We start from the raw sequence: 18,158 nt of genomic DNA, 5'->3' as shown, positions 1-18,158 counted from the left end.
CCCCCATTGGAATCTCTGGGGCGAGGTGGGGTTGGGGAATCTGCATCTCTAAGGCGCTTCCCTTCTGATTATCTTGCCCTCAGATAACTTAAATTCCCACTCGATCTCCTCTCCACCCCCGCGGTTAACTGATAACCTCCTAGTTCCGAGTGAACTTTTTTCTCCCTCTCCCTTGCGTTCCTTCGGCCCAGAAAGGAAGCTGGGGGATCTCAGGTCTCTTCTAAGAATAAGCCTCAGACTTCCAGCAGTGCCAAGTCAGTCTGCAGGGCTTTGATGACCACAGGCCCAAGGAGAGTAGTGGAGGGGAGAAGTGTAATGAAGCTACTTTGGAAATAATAGTACATAAAACTAAAATTGGGCTGGATGGAACTACCTTTTAACCAAAAGACCATAACTACCTTTGTGCCCAAAGACTATAATGGACACAGGTTGCAACGGGAGCGTCTCCCTGGAGGGTGGTCCCCCGCTGATCCTCCATAAAGGAGGAACTGGAGAGTGTTGTTGGGAGTGTTGAATCTTGGGGGGAAGCAATTATAAAAGACAATAACCTGAATGACCCCTGGCTGTTGTGTGGGGGCCCTGGGCTCCTTTTGTTCTCGCATAGCTGCTGTGAAGATGGCTCCTTTGGAGACGCCCTCTGTTTAGAAGGCTTAGGGTGTTCTGCATTGTGAGGTACTCGGCGTGCCCCCTGTGGGAGCAGGGCACAATCAGAATTAAGCGCCAGCCACTCTGTAGAGAAAAAGCAACATTCCAACTGATGTGGTTTTTCCTCCTGCATTTTGGGTCTGTCCAGATGAACAAAGGCCCACCTTCTTTTTGAGGTTTGTTTAGGCTTCCCGCACCCCACAGGTAGCAGGGGTGGGCCACCATTAATTTGCAAATGGCTTTGCTACTCAAATAGGTTTTGGAATAAATAAAATGGAACCAGTCAATTGGTAGACTGCAGTCATGACCAGTTAAAAAAAACCACCTGAGGGTAACCTTATGAAAGGAAGTGGTTTTTCATAGGATTAAAAAACGCCCACTGTACTAAACTGGGTTCTATCATGTGGCTCACCCCCACTTTCAGACTAGAGGGTCTCTGTCCCAGCTGTACCATTTTCAGGAGAGAGTGGGCTTCCAGACTGGCTTGGTTTCCTGGATGTTTGAAAGGAAGGAAGTCTCCTTGGGAGGCCCTTCATGCCACTCCACATTCTACCTGGGTGACCCTTTCTAGCATTAGTTTTGTTTTAAGACTTTGAGAGCGACAGTGGGGGGCAGAGGGAGAGGAAGAAGCAGATTCCCCCCTGAGCAGGGAGATCATGACCTGAGCTGAAGGCAGATGCTTAACCAACTGAGTCACCCAGGTGCCCCTGGATAGCCTTTTTTTTTTTTTTTTTTTGGCTTTAACACATCAATTTCTTCTGCCTGTTCCCAAGTTTTCATGGCACAATACATTTCCCTCCCTTGCAGAATCTGGTGGCTCACGTCTACCCATCAATGAACAAAATCAATGTTTATATGGTGTTAACTTATGTACCAGGTCCTCTTACATATACTAAAGGATTTAATCTTCACCTAAACCTAGGAGAGAAGAGCCATGATCCCCATTTTAGATGTGGAAATTGAGGAACAGGGAAGTTGAGTAACTTCTCCAGGGTCACACAGCTAATAAATGATAGAACTGAAATTTGAAACTTAGCCCTGGCTTTCCAGTCAGCTCTCTAAACCACTGTGCCTTACAACTTCTCACTTAGATTTCACTTTTCAATCTTTCTTGGTTTCTCTGGGATTAAAAATCCTTAAGAGTTTGATGGTTTTCTTTAATACGAATTGCTAAGTAGTGCAAGGTTTTGGGTTTTTCTCTGAGGAGCATAATGATGGGCTTCATTCAGATCTGGCCAGTGTGGGTTCTGGTCAGCTGAACACTTCTAGCCCTGCAACCTTCAGCATCTCTGAACCAGTTTCCCTTCTCACAGAGAAGTTTTCAAAAGTGTGGTTGCCAGATCATCATCAGCTGGAACTTGTTAGAAATGAAAAATGACCAGCTCTACCCCAGATCCACTGAATCAGGATTTCTAAAGGTGGAGCCCAAGCCACCTGAGCCTTAACAAGCCCTCCAGGTAATGCTGATGCACCTGTTTGAGAAGCAGTGCCTTAGTGGTGGGCTACTCCTATTTTTAATGTGCACAGGAATCACCTGGGGATCTTGTTAAAGTGCAGATTGATTCTGTTGGCTGGTACCTGAGGTTCTGCATTTCTAACAAGCTTCCATGTTATGCTGTTGTTAGCTCTGGGGACCACCCTCCAAGTAGCAAGGGCTTGAAGTATATGATGGAATCACTGGGCAGGGCTTCAAAAGTGCAGGTTCCTGGGATTTACCTGTAACCACCCTCACCCCAAGTTATCTGGGGTGAGCCCTGGGAAGCTACATTTAAAACCCACAATTCATGTGACTCGGATACAGGCGTGAGGGCTCTCCTGTATGTTGTAGGATGTTTAGCAACATCCCTGGCCTCTACCTGCTAGATGCCACAGTCACCTATGTGTGTGCATATATGACCACCAAAAATATCCCCAAGCATTCCCAGATAACCCCTGGGGGCAAAATGACCCTTAGGGGAGAGCCACAAGATTCAGTCACTTGTTCAGACCCTGTTAAGGGGCTTTGAGCACCACCACTATTCAGATGGGACCTCTGCAATCCTTTATTCCTGAATTGTGTTTACAAGCACAGGCTGAGTGATGCACTGAGAATTTACATTGTTCTCTTAACCCTGCAGCTCTGCGGCGGGTCCATTATCCTTTTTCAAAGGAGTAAACTGAGGCTCAGAAAGGTTAAGTTTCAGTTAGCAAGTAGCTAAGCAAGCCCTGTGCCTAAGAGCTAAAGCCCACACCAATGTGTTCACTAGCTGCTCATGGTAAGAGGTTTACCCTGACAAGCCTCTCACTGAAAACGGAATCCACCTTCTCTACCTGGAGCGAAAACAGTCCCAGCCTTTGGCCCATAATTTATCAGTATCTTTTTAAGACTTCAGGCATTGACAGCACCTCTTTATTCCTTGGATTTAAATCTGTTTGGAGAGAAATCACTTTATAATCTTTCGGGAATGCTTTGGTTTTGTTACAGAAATGTTTAAACCTCCACATTAGATTGGACCACATGAAACTATCTGACCATTTTGGCCCACAAAAACATCAGTTTCACATGATTCTACCCTAGTAATAGAACATGAGCCACGAACTCCCATGTGTGTACCTGGGGCCAGGCTTGTTTCTTCTTCCAGCTATTCCCCTGCCCTGAGGTATTTTGAAGCATCCGATATCTATACAACTTGTAAATATCCATCCCTAAACTATGAGAATGCTCTTTAAAAACTCTTAATTTCATCTTCACACACACACACCCCAAAAAAAACACTTTAGTGTTCATGCTTGTCATGGTCTTAAATGGCTTATGATATGTTTAAATCGGGATCCAAGTAACCTCCTGATACCACAAGTCGTATCTTTGAGTCTGTTTTTTTCCCCCCTTCATCTTTAAGTGATTTGCTGAAACAGTGGCATTTTGTCCAGGAGACCAGTGGTGCTTGAAGTGTGGTCTGTGACCTACTGAATGGAGACAAAACAAATTCAGAAATCGAGTAAGCTTTGAAAAAGAGCTTGACATTGCTGGGCCAGCCTTCTTTCATCTCTAATGTTGGGTCTTTTTTTTTTTTTTTCCTGTATTTCATTTGTAATTTGCATTATATTTTATAAAAATAGCAGCCTGTGATGGATCGGAACATCTTTTACAAACTAAGTTTTCAGTAGGTCATTTGAGAAGCCCCAGTTGCAAAGTTTTGCAGCCTGGATCTTGCCAGTCTGTCCTGTTTCCATGTCCCTTGTACCCTGTATTTTCTGGAAGTTGGTAGTTCAAGAAAGGACTTCTGTAAGGCCAGAGTGTATGTGGCTTTCCATTTTTAATGTTTTTGTTTTTTGTGTGGGGGGTTGTTTTTTTTTGTTTGTTTGTTTGGAGAGGTGATGGAGATAAAACAATCCTGCTTATATTGTAAGACTTACCATGGTGGTGGTTTTTGAGAAATTAACACTTCTTTTTGCCTCCATTTCAGCTTCAGGATTAGAAGATAATGTTCCCAAACCAACGTGTCCCTCCACGGACAGCAGTGATGCCCAGAAAGCCCCTGCCTTGGCGCTTCCCTCAGCGTCCAAGGAACAAACGGTGACGCTGGGAGAAAGGACCTTCAACTGTTGCTACCCAGGTGAAACATGAACTTGATCGCGCGGAGCCCTTTCTCTGTACCGGGCGCTGGCGGGCAAGCTCTTCACCTGCTGAGTCCTGGCCCCGCTCCGCGCAGTCACCGCGCAGGCGCATTCCGTGCGTTCTAAGCATCCTGTGGCGTCAGAGCTCGGCCGATCTTCCCAGAACTTCAGGTTTATAGGAGCTTCCTTTTTGAGGAGCTATTTTAAGAAAAGCTGGATTTTTTTCTTCTAGGTTGCCACTTCAAAACTGTTCACGGCATGAAAGATTTGGACCGCCATCTGAGAATCCACACGGGTAGGTGTCCATTTGTTTGTGCGAAACTTTAATGTTGAAAAGAAGGAAATGGATAAGAATTTAAGTGCAGACACGTAGTGGTGGGCAGGACAGAAGCGGTCTCTGCCTCATGAAATGGTCTGGTGGGGTGGGCTGGGACCTAAAAAGTCATGGGAGCAGGGCTGTCCTGGGAGAACCGGTCGTAGATGGGATCAAGGCTATTTCTGAAAGGCTTTCTGAAGGAGACTCTTGCCTTAAACTATAAAAAGTGGCTAAGTAACCAGACAAGCCCAGGAACATTCCAGCAGAGGGAACAGCAGGTGCAGGTGCAAAGGCTTGGAAGAGGTGAGCTAGTTGGAGAGGTTGGTGAGGACGGGCTACAAAGAGGCCTTGTGGCCCTAGTAAACCTCAGATAAGGTCGTGGCCGCCTGGGTGGCTCCGTTGGTTAAGCGTCTGCCTTGACTCAGGTCACGATCCCAGGGTCCTGGGATCAAGCTGTGAGTTGGGCTCCCTGCTCATTGGGGAGTCTGGTTCTCCCTCTCCCTTAGCTCCCTACCCCCATTTGTGCGTGCTTGCTCACTAGCGCGCGCGCACACACACACACACACACACACACACACAAATACACAAATTAAGGTTGCTTCTTAATGGTTCCTTCTTGAGAGCAGCCAGCTACTGAGAATAGAGAAATAAGATATGCTGGAGCAAAGGAACTTCCATGCTCTATAATGAGGGTCAGCACACTATGTCCTATGGGCCAAATCCAGCCTGTGAAGCTGGCTGTGGCTGCTTTGGCCCCTACAGTGGCATTATTGAGTTGTTGCCAGAAAAACTGCATGACACACAAAGCTGAAGGCATTTACTATCTGGCTGTTTACAAAAACTTTACCCACCTTTTGGTCTCTGGTGTAGACCCTATATGAGCCTCTGGAAGTTAAGATAGTGGTCTGTGGGGAGCCTGGCTGGTTTAGTCGGGAGAGGGTGCGACTCTTGATCTTGGGGTTGAGTTTGGGCCCTACATTGGGTGTTAAGAGGACTACAAATTTAAAAAGAAGAAATTAAGGGGCACCTGGGTAGCTCAGTTGGTTAAGTGTCTGCCTTCGGCTCAGGTTGTGATGTTGGGGTCCTGGGATAGAGCCTTGCATGGAACCCTGTGCTCAGCAGGGAGTCTGCTTCTCCCTCTCCCTCCCCCCCCCCCCACCTCAGGCGCACATGCTCTTCCTCTCTCAAATAAAAATCTGTAAAAAAAAAAAAAAAAAAAAGGGGGGGGGTGCCTGGGTGGCTCAGTTGGTTAAGCCTCTGCCTTCGGCTCAGGTCATGATCCCAGGGTCCTGGGATCGAGCCCCATGTCAGGCTCTGCTCAGCAGGAGCCTGCTTCTCCCTCTTCTTGCAGCTCCCTCTGCTTATGCTCTGTCAAATAAAATCTTTAAAAAAAAATAATTAAAAATTAAGATATTGGTCTTTTAGCTCTTACAGAAACCAAACCAAGTGGCTTAAACATAATCAAGTTTCTCTCAAGTACAACTAAAGGAGTACTCCACAGCTGGTTGAATGGCTCTGTCATCCTTAACCTATAGCTTCATTTCCAGGTACAAGGCAACCGCTCTGCTAACTAGTGGCAAGCAGAAGCGGGGGAGGGGCTCACAGCATCCTTCCCTTGGGGCATGCCCTGCCCCACCCCCCAGCAACATCCCTGGTGACTGGTGGGGTATGACCCACCTCTGGCATCAAGGGGGGCTGGGAAGTGGTTTCCAGAAACCACTAAACTCAGGAGCTCTAATAGGACCACTTTCTGGACAATTAGTAGTCTCAGCTAGAAATGGGCATCGTGCTGTGCAAATAAGAAAACGAAGGGTCCTTTTTGCCAGGAAAGGGTAGGTCATGAAAGGCCTGTTAGTGAAGGGAATATTGATCCTCCTTGAAAGACCAGGCTGCCAGGATGAGGTCAGGAGCATGCAGAGTGCGGAAGCCATCTGAACAAAGGAGACCCCACCAACACGACTGGCTAAGGCAACTTCAAAGCTGGTTGGTCGCTCACAGCTGGGGCAGTGCTACTGCCACCTAGTGGGCGGAGCCAGAAGTGCCCCCAAATTCCTAGGACCACAGGTCAGGCCCCCAAATGTGAACAGTGTGCCAAGGTAGACCTAGAAAGACAGTCAGGGGGTGGATTAATAATGTTTTATTGGAATAATACAGAGCATGATGGGGATACAGAAAGTAGGCAAGGCCCTGTCCTTGGTGGGGTTCAGACAGACTCCTTGATAACAGAAGTGGGGGCAATATAGATAGCTTCTCTAGCAGATTCTTAGGCTATTTCTGTGTTCAAAGCAAATGCTCTAGTTCTCTGAATATCTTGGTGAAAAAGAGGAGTCTGGGGGACTTACAGCATCTCTCAGGGCATGACCCAGAAGTAGGATCCCTTGTGATTAATAGTGAGACCCAATTAATGGTGGCTTAAAACCAAGCTATTTCTGTCTTACAACAGTCCAAGTTAAGTATGGTAGACAGCCCCATGGTTTCGGGGACTCAGGCTCTTAGGTTGTTGCTTTAACATCCCGAGTGTGTAGCCCATGTTGGCATGGTCTGAGCTGGCTGACACCCCCCCCCCGAAACATACCCATTTAAGGTATATATTAGAAGCTTCCAGTCACTTGGGTTCATTCCTGTTGGGCTAGAACGTAGTCACATGGGTCACTCCAGGCTGTGGAAATGAAGGCTGGGAGAAAAGTCTTGACTCTGGCCACATGCCCAGCTTACAGAGCAAAGGTTCTACTTAAAACGGACGTGTGGGCTGAAGGGCATCCCTGACCAAGCTGTGAGAGGCAGGGAGGGTGCTATGTGCAGGTGATCTTTTAAAGGCTTAGGCTGGACCACTTTGCCAAATGGATTCAACAGTGGTTCTCAAAACACTGTTGTGATCTTTTTACATCTAAGAATTGAAGCTTTCCCCCACCCCAAGTTTGTGTTTTTATAGTTACTGCACTAAAAATTAAAACCAAACTTTAAAATATTTATCCACTTAAAAGTAAGCCAGGGTGGCCTACCAGGTGGTAGAGTGTGCCGCTCTTAATCTCGGGATTGTGAGTTTGAGCCCCACATTGGGTGGAGAGATTACTTAAAAAGCAAAGAAAACTGTAAGCTCCTTATAGTGACACTTTTATGAGAAATAACTATTTTCCCCCAAAAATGTGACCAGTGGTATTATCTATACCTTCATAAATCTCAAGTCAGCTGGATTCTCACACCTGCATGTAGTCTATTGCCATGTTTTGAAGTATCTGAAGAAAATCTGGTGCCTCACATGTGGTTGGAAATGGAATATTTTGTTGATAGCCTTTTCCGATAATCTTTAATATTCTACCAAAACACATCAGAGGGAAGTTTCCTTAACTGTTTTTTAAAGGTTTATTTTAGATTGAGTGTGCAAGTAGGGGGAGGGGCAGAGGGAGAGAATCTTCAAGCAGACACCCCACTGAGCGCAGAGCCGGATGCAGGACTCCTTTCCATGAACCATGAGGAAACAACCAGAGCTGAAACCAAGAATCGGATTCTTCACAAACTGAGCCACCCAGGTGCCCCAAGGGTTTCTTAAGGATCAGTTGCTGTATAGAACCTGGAGCCATATCCATAAACTTCTCAAACTGATAAAATCCATTGTTCTATTTACTTTTTGAATATCTCTTACTCGTGCTTGGGTTTTTTGTTTGTTTGTTTGTTTTGACCTATCCTGCATTGGCCACTTGGAAAATACTGGTTTATCAACTTTCATAATCCTTCCAAACGTTGACCCATTTTATAATAGAAAAAAAATCACTTGTTAATATTCCCAATCTCAGAAAAAATCTAAGAACCAGGAAGCTGCATGCCCAGGGTACGGGATAGACGTTCCGAAATCCTAACTTTGAGTTTAGAACTGGGATGTTACCACTGCAACATTGTTGATAATCTCCCTTGAAATGACAGGCTCACATAGTTCATTCTGAAGAACATATTCGTCAGATCCCAAATTTGAAAAAGCCACAGTGGGTGTGTTCTTTCAAGTGAAACTGATGTCTGCACCTCACAACGCAGCCCCCTCCTACCCCCCAACAAGAGCATGTTCTCAAGACCGGGTACTTTGGTCTGCATACTTCCCATTTCATTACATGATGTTAAAAAGTCGTCAGCAGGGAGAGATTTAATATAATAGGTTTTGCTGCTGGGAAAGCTATTCCTGAGTGGAACTGGCACTGGGTTCCCTGGGAGGGCACGGCTGGGAGGAATCGCCTTCCTGCTGCGGGGGGGTGCGGCGGCCTGCAATCCACGCTCGGGCACCTGCAGGTCTGCCCAGGTGCTCCCACAGCGGAGTGAATGTCAACCATGAAAAAGGAAAAGTCCCATCTTCATAGTTCATAGTAGGATGAAGATACTTCTGGCTACAGATTCGACTAGAAGAGACTCGGGGACCCCCAGGCACTGCACTCTGAGAACCGTGGAGGTAGAGTTTGACAGGACAGGCTAATGCAGGGGAGGGAGACACGGCGGACAGAGGAGCGGCTCAGAGCACGGCCTGTGTGCCTGGAACGGGGGCTTGCTGCAGGCTTATCCTGGGGAGAGTGAACTAGAAAGCTGGGTGTGCTCACATTAGAGACCTCCTGGAGAACAAGGCCTTGATTTGGGGTTTTTTTTTCAACTTCATTCTAAAGTTACATTTCCTCTTTATACCCCAAATGCCAGTTTATCCTGGATAAAAATTTTTAATCAGAAATAATAGTTGAATTGTAAATGTTTTAAGATGCTCATGCAGCATTTAGCTTAGTAAAGGAGATTGACTTATAGTATTTCTATTTTTTTATCCTATTTCCTCGTTTAGTACTGGAATCAGGGTTAATTGGTCATGAAATGAGTGGGGGCGTTTTCTTTCCCTGCGCTATAGACCGTGGAAACACTGTTCCTGGAAGACTTGATAGAACATGCCCCCAATGCTCTCTGCTTCTGACTTTCTCAGCGGATGGAGAGAGTGTAGATTAGGTTGTGAGGACAGTGTCCATCTCCAGGACAAATGAAGACCGCTCAGTCCCTCCCAGTGTCCCCCAGAGTCAGTCACCCCTCTGTGCCTTGTGCTGTCTTGTCTGGGACCCGGCCTATGGAGCTGCCTGGCCTCTGTCTGGAACATGCCAGATAAAGGCGGTCTTGACCTTTTTTTCTGCCATGGACACCTCGCAATTTTGTGAAGCTTATGGACCCTTCCCAGAAGGTTTTTAAATTAAATTTCACTATTTCTGTACAAGTTCGATCAGTGTTAAAAGTGTGGTGTTTTAATACATAGCCCCCCTTTTATGTGTGGTAAAGACCAGGTGTGTCAGCCTCACCTGGGAGCTTGTTAGAAACCCCGATTCTCTGGACCAACCCAGGCACACTGACACAAACTACATTTTACTCTGTTTCTGTGAATTTAACTTGAGAAATGGGAAATGCTGGTAAAGGGTACCAACTTCCAGTTCTAAGATGGAGTTCTAGGAAGCTAACGTACAGCGTGGCGACTGTTCAGTTAGCAACTTTTAAGTCTATTAAGAGTAGACTTTAAATGTTCTCGCCACAAAGAAACGGTAATTTTCTGAGGTGAAGGTGTTAACCTTATGGTGGTATTCCTTTTTCAATATACACTTGTATTAAATCATCACACTGTATACCTTAATGTCACATCAGTTACATCCCAAAGCTGGGGGGAAAACCCACTTTAATGAGCCCCTCCTCAGCCCCCAGATGATTAGTATGTGCAGGAACACTAAGAAAACCCTGAGTTTGTTAGCAGACCAGCTACCAGATCCTATCTTAATCGTGAAGTAGTGATGAGCATAAATAATCCTTCAGAAATGCAACAAATATAATACAGTATGAGCATGGCTCCTGTCTCTTGGCCAGGGTCTCTGGTACCATTATTGGGTTTGTTGATTGCATAATGGGTAGAAATGCTAAATTCCAGTTACAGGTAGTAGAAATAAAAATGTAATAGTTTCTCATACAAGGTCTTGGACCTCCTAAATCTTATCCACAAGCCCTAAATTAACCCCCTAATCTGGCGGAGGCTGGTGCTTGGGTGGCTCAGTCGGTTAAGCATCTGCCTTTGGCTCAGGTCATGATCTTAGGGTCCTGGGATCGGGCCAGCATCAGGGATCCTGCTCACCCAGGAGCCTGCTTCTCCCTCTGCCCTTCTCCCCCACCCCACCCCCCCCCCCCGCCATGATCACACACTCTCAAAATCTTTTATAAAAAAGGGTGGGTGTGCCTGGGTGGTTCAACTGTTAAGCATCTTCCTTGGGCTCAGGTCATGATCCTAGGGTCCTGAGATCAAACCCCACATCGGGCTCCCTGCTCAGTTGGGAGCCTGCTTCTCCCTTTCCTGCCTGCCACTCCCCCCTGCTTTTGCACCCACACGCTCACTCTGTCAAATAAAAATAAATCTTTAAAACAAACAAACCCTGATCTGTAACGTTACAGGTCATCTGAGCAAGAGAAACGTGGTGAACCACCCTGGCTCTTAAAAGCATTTGCCTGAGAGTGATCCCCCCATTTCGATCCCTCTCTCTCCAGGCAGAACGAGTCACAGGCCCAAGCCTGTGATTACGAACTAGGAGGCGGAATTCTCCTGGGCAAGGGACCACTAGTGAATAGTCAAACAGTACATAGTTCACCTTGGGGTTCATCTCTGACCTAACAACCCTGTCGTTGATCAGTTTTCTCCTGGTTCAGACTTTGTAATTTGATATATTCCTAAATCATCATCTGTTTTATCAAGTCTTAATTTATTAGGGTAACGTTCTACGTAAGCCACGATGGACCTGATCTGCAGTCCCCTTTCTCTTTTCCAGCGTCTGTTGGAATAGTTCTCAACCAGGTAGTCTCGCCCGCCCCCCAGCCCTGGGGACATTGGACAATCGGAAGACCTTTTTGACTCTTAAAACTAGGGATGGAGGTGCTACTGGCATCTAGTGGGAAGTGGTGAGAGATGCTACAAAGGATTACTTGGCCAAAAAGACAATAGTGCTGAGCTTGAAGACCCTGGGATATTGGTATCTTGAGCAAACCTCCCTTCTTGACCACTTATGTTTATATGGATTAACTGCTGTATATCTTGATTTCTTCTAGTTCATCAAATTGCATGGTTCACTTCCAGCTGTTTGTTAAAAATGAACTTAAGTCTATAAACATCCTTCTGAAAACAGGGCTAGGCTATAGGTTTTGACAGAGCTCTCCCTGCCCGTCTCTAGGGACTTTGTAATCTGATTTTGATTCTTAAAAATTGTTTTAAAATATGCCCTGACTTTTGAAAAACCTTCTGGGAAACCATATCAGGTTCATAAGTTTGAGTCACATCTATTTGGTTTTATCTTTTCAGTATGAATTTTTTTTAGCAGCTTTCACCAAGATTTCTGTTTTGCCCAATATTTGATACTCCTATCTTCTAGCATTTTCCTAAGATACTTATGTACCTTAGGAGCATTAAGCTGATTTTTAAAATGTGTTAAAACTTTTAACAGGGAAACTTAACCTGTTTTTACTTACACGTAGTTTGACTTGTGTTCTGTTGCCTTTTTGTAGGGTTCCCTTGTGGTTTGGAAGCAATACTTTCCATTTTATTATATCCCACATCTTATCCACTTCCTTTTCTCTTATGTACACTGTTCAAGTGTGATGCTCTGAGTCATCAGCTGGCTTTATCTTCTCTTCCTCCTGAATGCTAGTTCAAGTGTAGGACTCTATTTAAACAATTTCCCTAGAACTTTGCAGACACTGCTCCCATTGTCTGAGGAGTTACATGCTGATCTGAGCATTTCTTTCTGAAAGCTGTAAGAGCTCCTTGGGCTTCTGCAACTATCACCCTGCCTCCAGATAAGCCATCTTAAGACCTGGGACTGTCATTAGTGTTGAGAAATAACTATTTGTTTTGTCCTGGACCATCTAGAACTGGCTTTCATGTCTTGTACTTTCCCTCTTGTCCTTTCGGGCAGCCTTCTGGGAGATTTCTTGAGCTCCATCTTCGAAGTCCCTTTTTTTTTTTTTAACATCTTTTCCACTCGTGAACTTGGAGTCTTGAGAGATCTAGGAGAATCAGAATTATTACAGAAATGAAACCTATTTGCTTTTAGAACCTCAACTTCTTGAGTTGGGTGTGTCTTCCTGGGTTCTGGCTTTCCCCCAAGCATTTGGTTATTGGGTAGATTTTTTTTATTTGTAAATGATCAGTCTGGAGTGGTTGCAGGGGAGGGATGGAACACTGGAGGAAACGCTCTGGCCATGGGGTTCTGTTCTCCAGATTATCTCTAACTACTTGAGGCCTTTGCACTGTTTCTGTGGTGTAAGCGCCCTCATTTTCTAACAGCCCGGGGTAGACACCATTGCTGCTATGGTTTGGCACAAGTAATGGAGGAGGCAAGCCGACCATTCGATATGAGCCATGAAAGCTGTTCCAAGGTCCCTACACCTGATCCTGAATACTTCTATGACCACTCCCTTTCTCCCAAACAGAGTTTGGTCTATGATTTTTCTCCTTCAATCTGATCTTACCTCTTGTTAGGGTTCTTTAAAATTTGTGAGCCACCCATGCCTAGCACACCTTCTCGTTTCCCAGCATGCTGAACTACATACTTCAGTGTCTTCCTGTCTGAGCACTGGGACAGAAGGAAGAGGCAGACTCCTAGGCCCAGGCTACCATCTTGGTCAGATCTCTTTGCAGTCACCTTAATAGAGAAACCCTTAAACCCTCAAATCTTCCTTATGTGTTTGAAGGAGACAAACCCCACAAGTGTGAGTTCTGTGACAAGTGCTTCAGCCGGAAGGACAACCTGACCATGCACATGCGCTGCCACACCAGTGTAAAGCCCCACAAGTGTCACCTGTGTGACTACGCCGCCGTGGACAGCAGCAGCCTCAAGAAGCACCTGCGGATCCACTCGGACGAGCGGCCCTACAAATGTCAGCTCTGCCCGTACGCCAGCCGCAACTCGAGCCAGCTCACCGTCCACCTGCGGTCCCACACAGGTAGGTGCCTGGCCCGGAGACCTGTGCCTTACCTGTTGTCCAGTTTCTTAAGCTTCATCTCACCAAAACACAAGCAACCAAGAGGACTTGGTGGTCAAAAGTAGAGGAATTGGAATTTCTGTGGTTTTCCACCCAGACGGCAATTTTCAGTAAAACGTGGAAGTCTGACAGCTGGGTTTTTTCTAACTCCATTACAGAGGCCACAGCTGGGAATGAGTACCCACTACAGCAGGGAAGCAAGGGATGTCTCTCAAAAGTCTGGCGTATAAACTAGGTGTTTTCAGTCATTTCACATAAACTGGTCGCATGGCTGAATTCAGAAGCGTCACAAAATTCATTGACTGGAACTGCAAATCACAGACTTCTAGTGCTGGAAATTTGACTTGGCAAAGAGCTTTATCTTCCCTTTGTGAGACCCCATTGAATAACAATAGATAGAATCAACCAGTTCATCATGGCACAGAAAAGGGGGGACTGGGGGGCTCATAAGAAGGCTCAGAAAATGAGGCTTTTCAATGAATTCATGGAAGATGGCAAGCAGATAGAATATGCTGACAACCGAAACTAAGTTTAAAAAAAAAAACTTCCAGCAGACAAATGGCTCCCAACACTATGTCCGCCTCCCAGTCTTTCTAACCAGTGTTTTACTGCCCTGAGCGCTCTGGACTTGGAACTGGCATGTAGACTGCCAAGGCCACAGAGCTCAGAGGAGAAGCTAAAGACTATTGGCAACATGGTCCATACTGCCCAGTAGCACGTAAAACCAATGGCCACCTATATCTAATCCTTAAACCAATCTGTTCTTCCTAAACTAAATGTCAACTATGGATTAGGAATCATTGGCAGGAGATGAGTGATCTAAAATGCCCCAAATCTAACAAATCCTGGAGTTAACAGAGTACTTGGGTCACAGACAAGAATTCTTCAATTCTAATTGGTATCTACCCACTAGCAGAAATGTTGCATCCAAGAAGAGTTCTATGAAAATGTAGTGAGAACAAAGTAAGAATTAAAACTGGAATTGTTGGCTACAGAGGCAAAGAAATTCCCCAGACATTAGAAGAAAAAAAAAAAAAACTGGTTTGGATAACTGAGAAAGAATAAGAAATTGGAAGTTTGGTTACTGACTAGGTCTAGGAAAAAAAAATAGAAGTGAGAAAATCAAATGAGAAAGAATTTCCCAATTCTAAGGAGCCATGAGAATGGAAAGGATTCACAGGATGCCAAGCAGTACAGAGTGGATGGGCAGAGTCAAACCTAGAAAAACTTCTCAGTAGTATTAGCTTCTAGGGGGATAGTGGAATAATGCCCTGAAAGTTGGGAAGTGATTTTGAATGAAGAATTCTATACCCAGCTAAACTATCTGAAGTATACAAGTAGAAAGGAGACAAAATTAGGCAAGAAATCAAACTTCCAGCCATCATGCTGGTGGAAGTTACTGGAAGATAAACTTTTCTCCAGGTAGAAAACAAAATTTGGCATATTTGATGTATATTTGAACATAGCTAACAGAGGTTGCAGTAAAGGGAAATATTAGGATGATTCCTCTGTTGAAAGTTTAAAAGAAAATTCAATAAATCAAACTCAAAATCCACAAGAAATTTTATCTAAAATATTCCATAATTAAAGGACCGGGTGACTTTTGAGATTATGGCAAGATTCTTTTTTCCTGAATGCATAGTCCAGTCCAGGATTAAGCTAAACTGTGACCCAAAATGATCATGTAAGAAAAGAGAGTCAGTGTGACCTTAATGCTAACAACACTGTCAAATGGCCCAGGTGTGACAGTGACCCTCTAAGGAGGTGAGCGGAATTCTGGTGCAGTATTTGGCTCCGGTGAATGATATATACCCAGTCATAAATTACAGTTTGATTCGAACACTGAAAACGACTAGTTAAAGCATGGGACTTCACTGGCCAGAATGCAAATGTTCTTGAACTTAAATGTGAAAATCCTGACAAGTAGGAAGAGGTAGTATGGTGAAGACAGGGGAATCCTCAAGAAACCTCTCAAGCTGATGGACTAAAAGTTAGGATGCTATTACCCAATGTAGAAGATAATGCCAGAGGGGTAAAATACACACCCAACAATGGAGGAGAGGCTGGGGGGGAAGGGTGGACGTGTAGGGTAAGTGAGATCCTCATCTCTGCTTATGTTCAACTGATGATAACCGTTAAAGTAGCAACCTCCAGAAGCACTAAAAATCCTTAGCAGTGCCTCCAGAGTACAAAGGAGGCTATGGATTTTCAGGAATTTGTCCCCTGCTGCCATATTCCTGTATTAATTTTATAAATAAAATTCAGTCTCATTGTGTAACTATGAGACTTTAGTAATACAAGCCAATCGATTGATGTAATACAGCTTAAACATGAGAGTCAGCAGTAAGTCAGTTTGATTTGGAGCAGTTGTAACATAAATTGCACCTCTCCCATGCCCAGTTTTGGGGTGTTAGATTAAATGAAGAGCTAGATTGGAAAGTAAAGTGGCCTCATGAAGAGTGTGGACTTGCACGCCCTGGTGCCTGAGTTCAAATCCCTGCTATTTGACCTCGAAGCCTCCATTATCCCATCTGTTCAATGGGGGCAATAGTACCCACTCATAAGATTGTTGTGAGGATAAAAGAAGTTAAGGTACATGGTAAGTGGTGGTGTCAGGGAGTTACCTGTCTGTTGGAGTTCAAAGACCCAACTCTCTCTGCACCACGTGTTCTGATGCATGTTCGGAGGGGGGAGGAGGGAATTCTTTTGCCTGCTTGCTCTAATGGAAACATACCTTCCGTTGTTAGGGGACACCCCCTTCCAGTGCTGGCTCTGTAGCGCCAAGTTCAAAATCAGCTCGGACTTGAAAAGGCACATGATCGTGCACTCGGGGGAGAAGCCTTTCAAGTGCGAGTTTTGTGATGTCCGCTGCACCATGAAGGCGAACCTCAAGTCGCACATCCGCATCAAGCACACGTTCAAGTGCCTGCACTGCTCCTTCCAGGGCCGGGACCGGGCCGACCTCCTGGAGCACAGCCGGCTGCACCAGGCCGACCACCCCGAGAAGTGTCCCGAGTGTAGCTACTCCTGCTCCAGCACGGCGGCCCTGCGCGTGCACAGCCGAGTGCACTGCACCGACCGCCCGTTCAAGTGTGACTTCTGCAGCTTCGACACCAAGCGGCCCAGCAGCCTGGCCAAGCACATTGACAAGGTGCACAGGGACGAGGCCAAAACAGAGAACCAGGCCCCGCATGGCAAGGAAGGGCCCCGAGGGAGCAGCTCCCAGCACGTGGCCAAAATAGTGACCCAGCGGGCCTTCCGCTGCGACACCTGCGGTGCCTCCTTCGTCAGGGACGACTCTCTGAGATGCCACAAGAAGCAGCACAACGACCAGAGCGAGAACAAGAACTCAGACTTGGTCACCTTCCCGCCCGAAAGCAGTGCCCCGGGGCAGCTGGGCACCCTGGTCTCCGCGGGGCAGCTGGAGACGTCCCTGGAGCCCAGCCAGTGCCTCTAGTTGAGCCACAGACGGCGGTCGCTGTCCGAACGCCAGACAGATGCTGCGGTCCAGCCCTCTGAGTGGAGGCCGCCGAACCAGACTTGTCACCAGCTCTGGGGACGGATGCTCCAACTTTATAGGCCCTCAAGGCCATGGCTGCGGGTTACTGGCGTGAGAACCGACGCCAAAGCAACACCGTGGAGACACCCCTCCACGTTGCTGTCTTCCCTCCAAACATCGGCTCCGCAAGTCGACCCAGTCGCTCCAAGGGGGGGGGGGGGTCCACTGCGCACTGCTCTATCCCACAGGGATAGTTTTGTGATGGATTCCAATCCTAAAACTGATCCACCTCCGATGGAATTATGAAACTATTTAGACCACGTGGAGAACTAAACTGATGTGTATAGTGGGGAAGGCTAAGATGGCGGCGGGGGTGCGTTCCGTGGAGGACCTGGGGACATCTGGGAAAGTTCTGTTTCTTAACCTGGGTGGTGGTTATGAGTGTTTGCCTTATGCATTCGTGTGGTTCCTTTTATCATTGTCTTATAATAAAAAGGCAGACTCAGCTGTAGAATGACATAAGAGGAACGCTCCGTTTTTCTTTACATGCTTCCATTAGACTAGGGTGTGGGGTTCTCCATCCCCGCCCCATTCAGTAATGCGTTCGCGGCGCACACAGATTTCTCCAGGTTATGAGTGCTGCAGAGACGTGAAATGCAGCTTGACCTCTAGGTGGCGCCAGAGATCAAGCTAACACTAGCTTAGCCCGCACGTGTGCATTGTGAAACTGCATTTACAGACTTCATATAGAAAAGACTTGGGGCACTACATCAAAAACTAATGATGTAATGTATGGTGATTAACATAACAATAAAAAAAAGACAAGACTTGGGTCCCGGGCTTGGTTCTGGGACATGTGATGTATGCGGCAGGCGAAGCTTAGGGTCTTTCATCCCAATAAGCACTTGGTGTTCGCCGAACCAACGAATGAAAATCCAAACTTCTTGCAGATGGACATTTTACTTTGGCCAAATCTTAGGAGGCTCTGGAATGCCAATGGATCTATAACTTATCCAGAGTTGTTTCGTTGTTTGGCATCTTTTCAAGTACAGTTTTTGTTTAATACAAATTCTTATGTACCCT

At 46.0% G+C, this 18,158-nt stretch overlaps 1 protein-coding gene across 1 annotated transcript in view; it reads left to right on the top strand.

Moving 5' to 3' along the window:
• ZFP64 (ZFP64 zinc finger protein) overlaps positions 1-17,621 on the top strand; it is a 77,552-nt gene extending 59,931 nt beyond the window's left edge. Inside the window, exons 6-9 of the mRNA XM_027624109.2 lie at positions 4,092-4,241; positions 4,475-4,537; positions 13,286-13,537; positions 16,324-17,621. Coding sequence (XP_027479910.1) covers positions 4,092-4,241; positions 4,475-4,537; positions 13,286-13,537; positions 16,324-17,033 — 1,175 coding nt within the window. The 3' untranslated portion in view covers positions 17,034-17,621. The remainder of the gene's footprint in view (positions 1-4,091; positions 4,242-4,474; positions 4,538-13,285; positions 13,538-16,323) is intronic.
• Positions 17,622-18,158: the final 537 nt, after the last annotated feature.

The sequence above is a fragment of the Zalophus californianus genome, chromosome 8 (assembly GCF_009762305.2).
Source record: "Zalophus californianus isolate mZalCal1 chromosome 8, mZalCal1.pri.v2, whole genome shotgun sequence".
Classification (NCBI taxonomy): domain Eukaryota; kingdom Metazoa; phylum Chordata; class Mammalia; order Carnivora; family Otariidae; genus Zalophus; species Zalophus californianus.
This window is presented reverse-complemented; position numbering and strand designations above follow the sequence as displayed.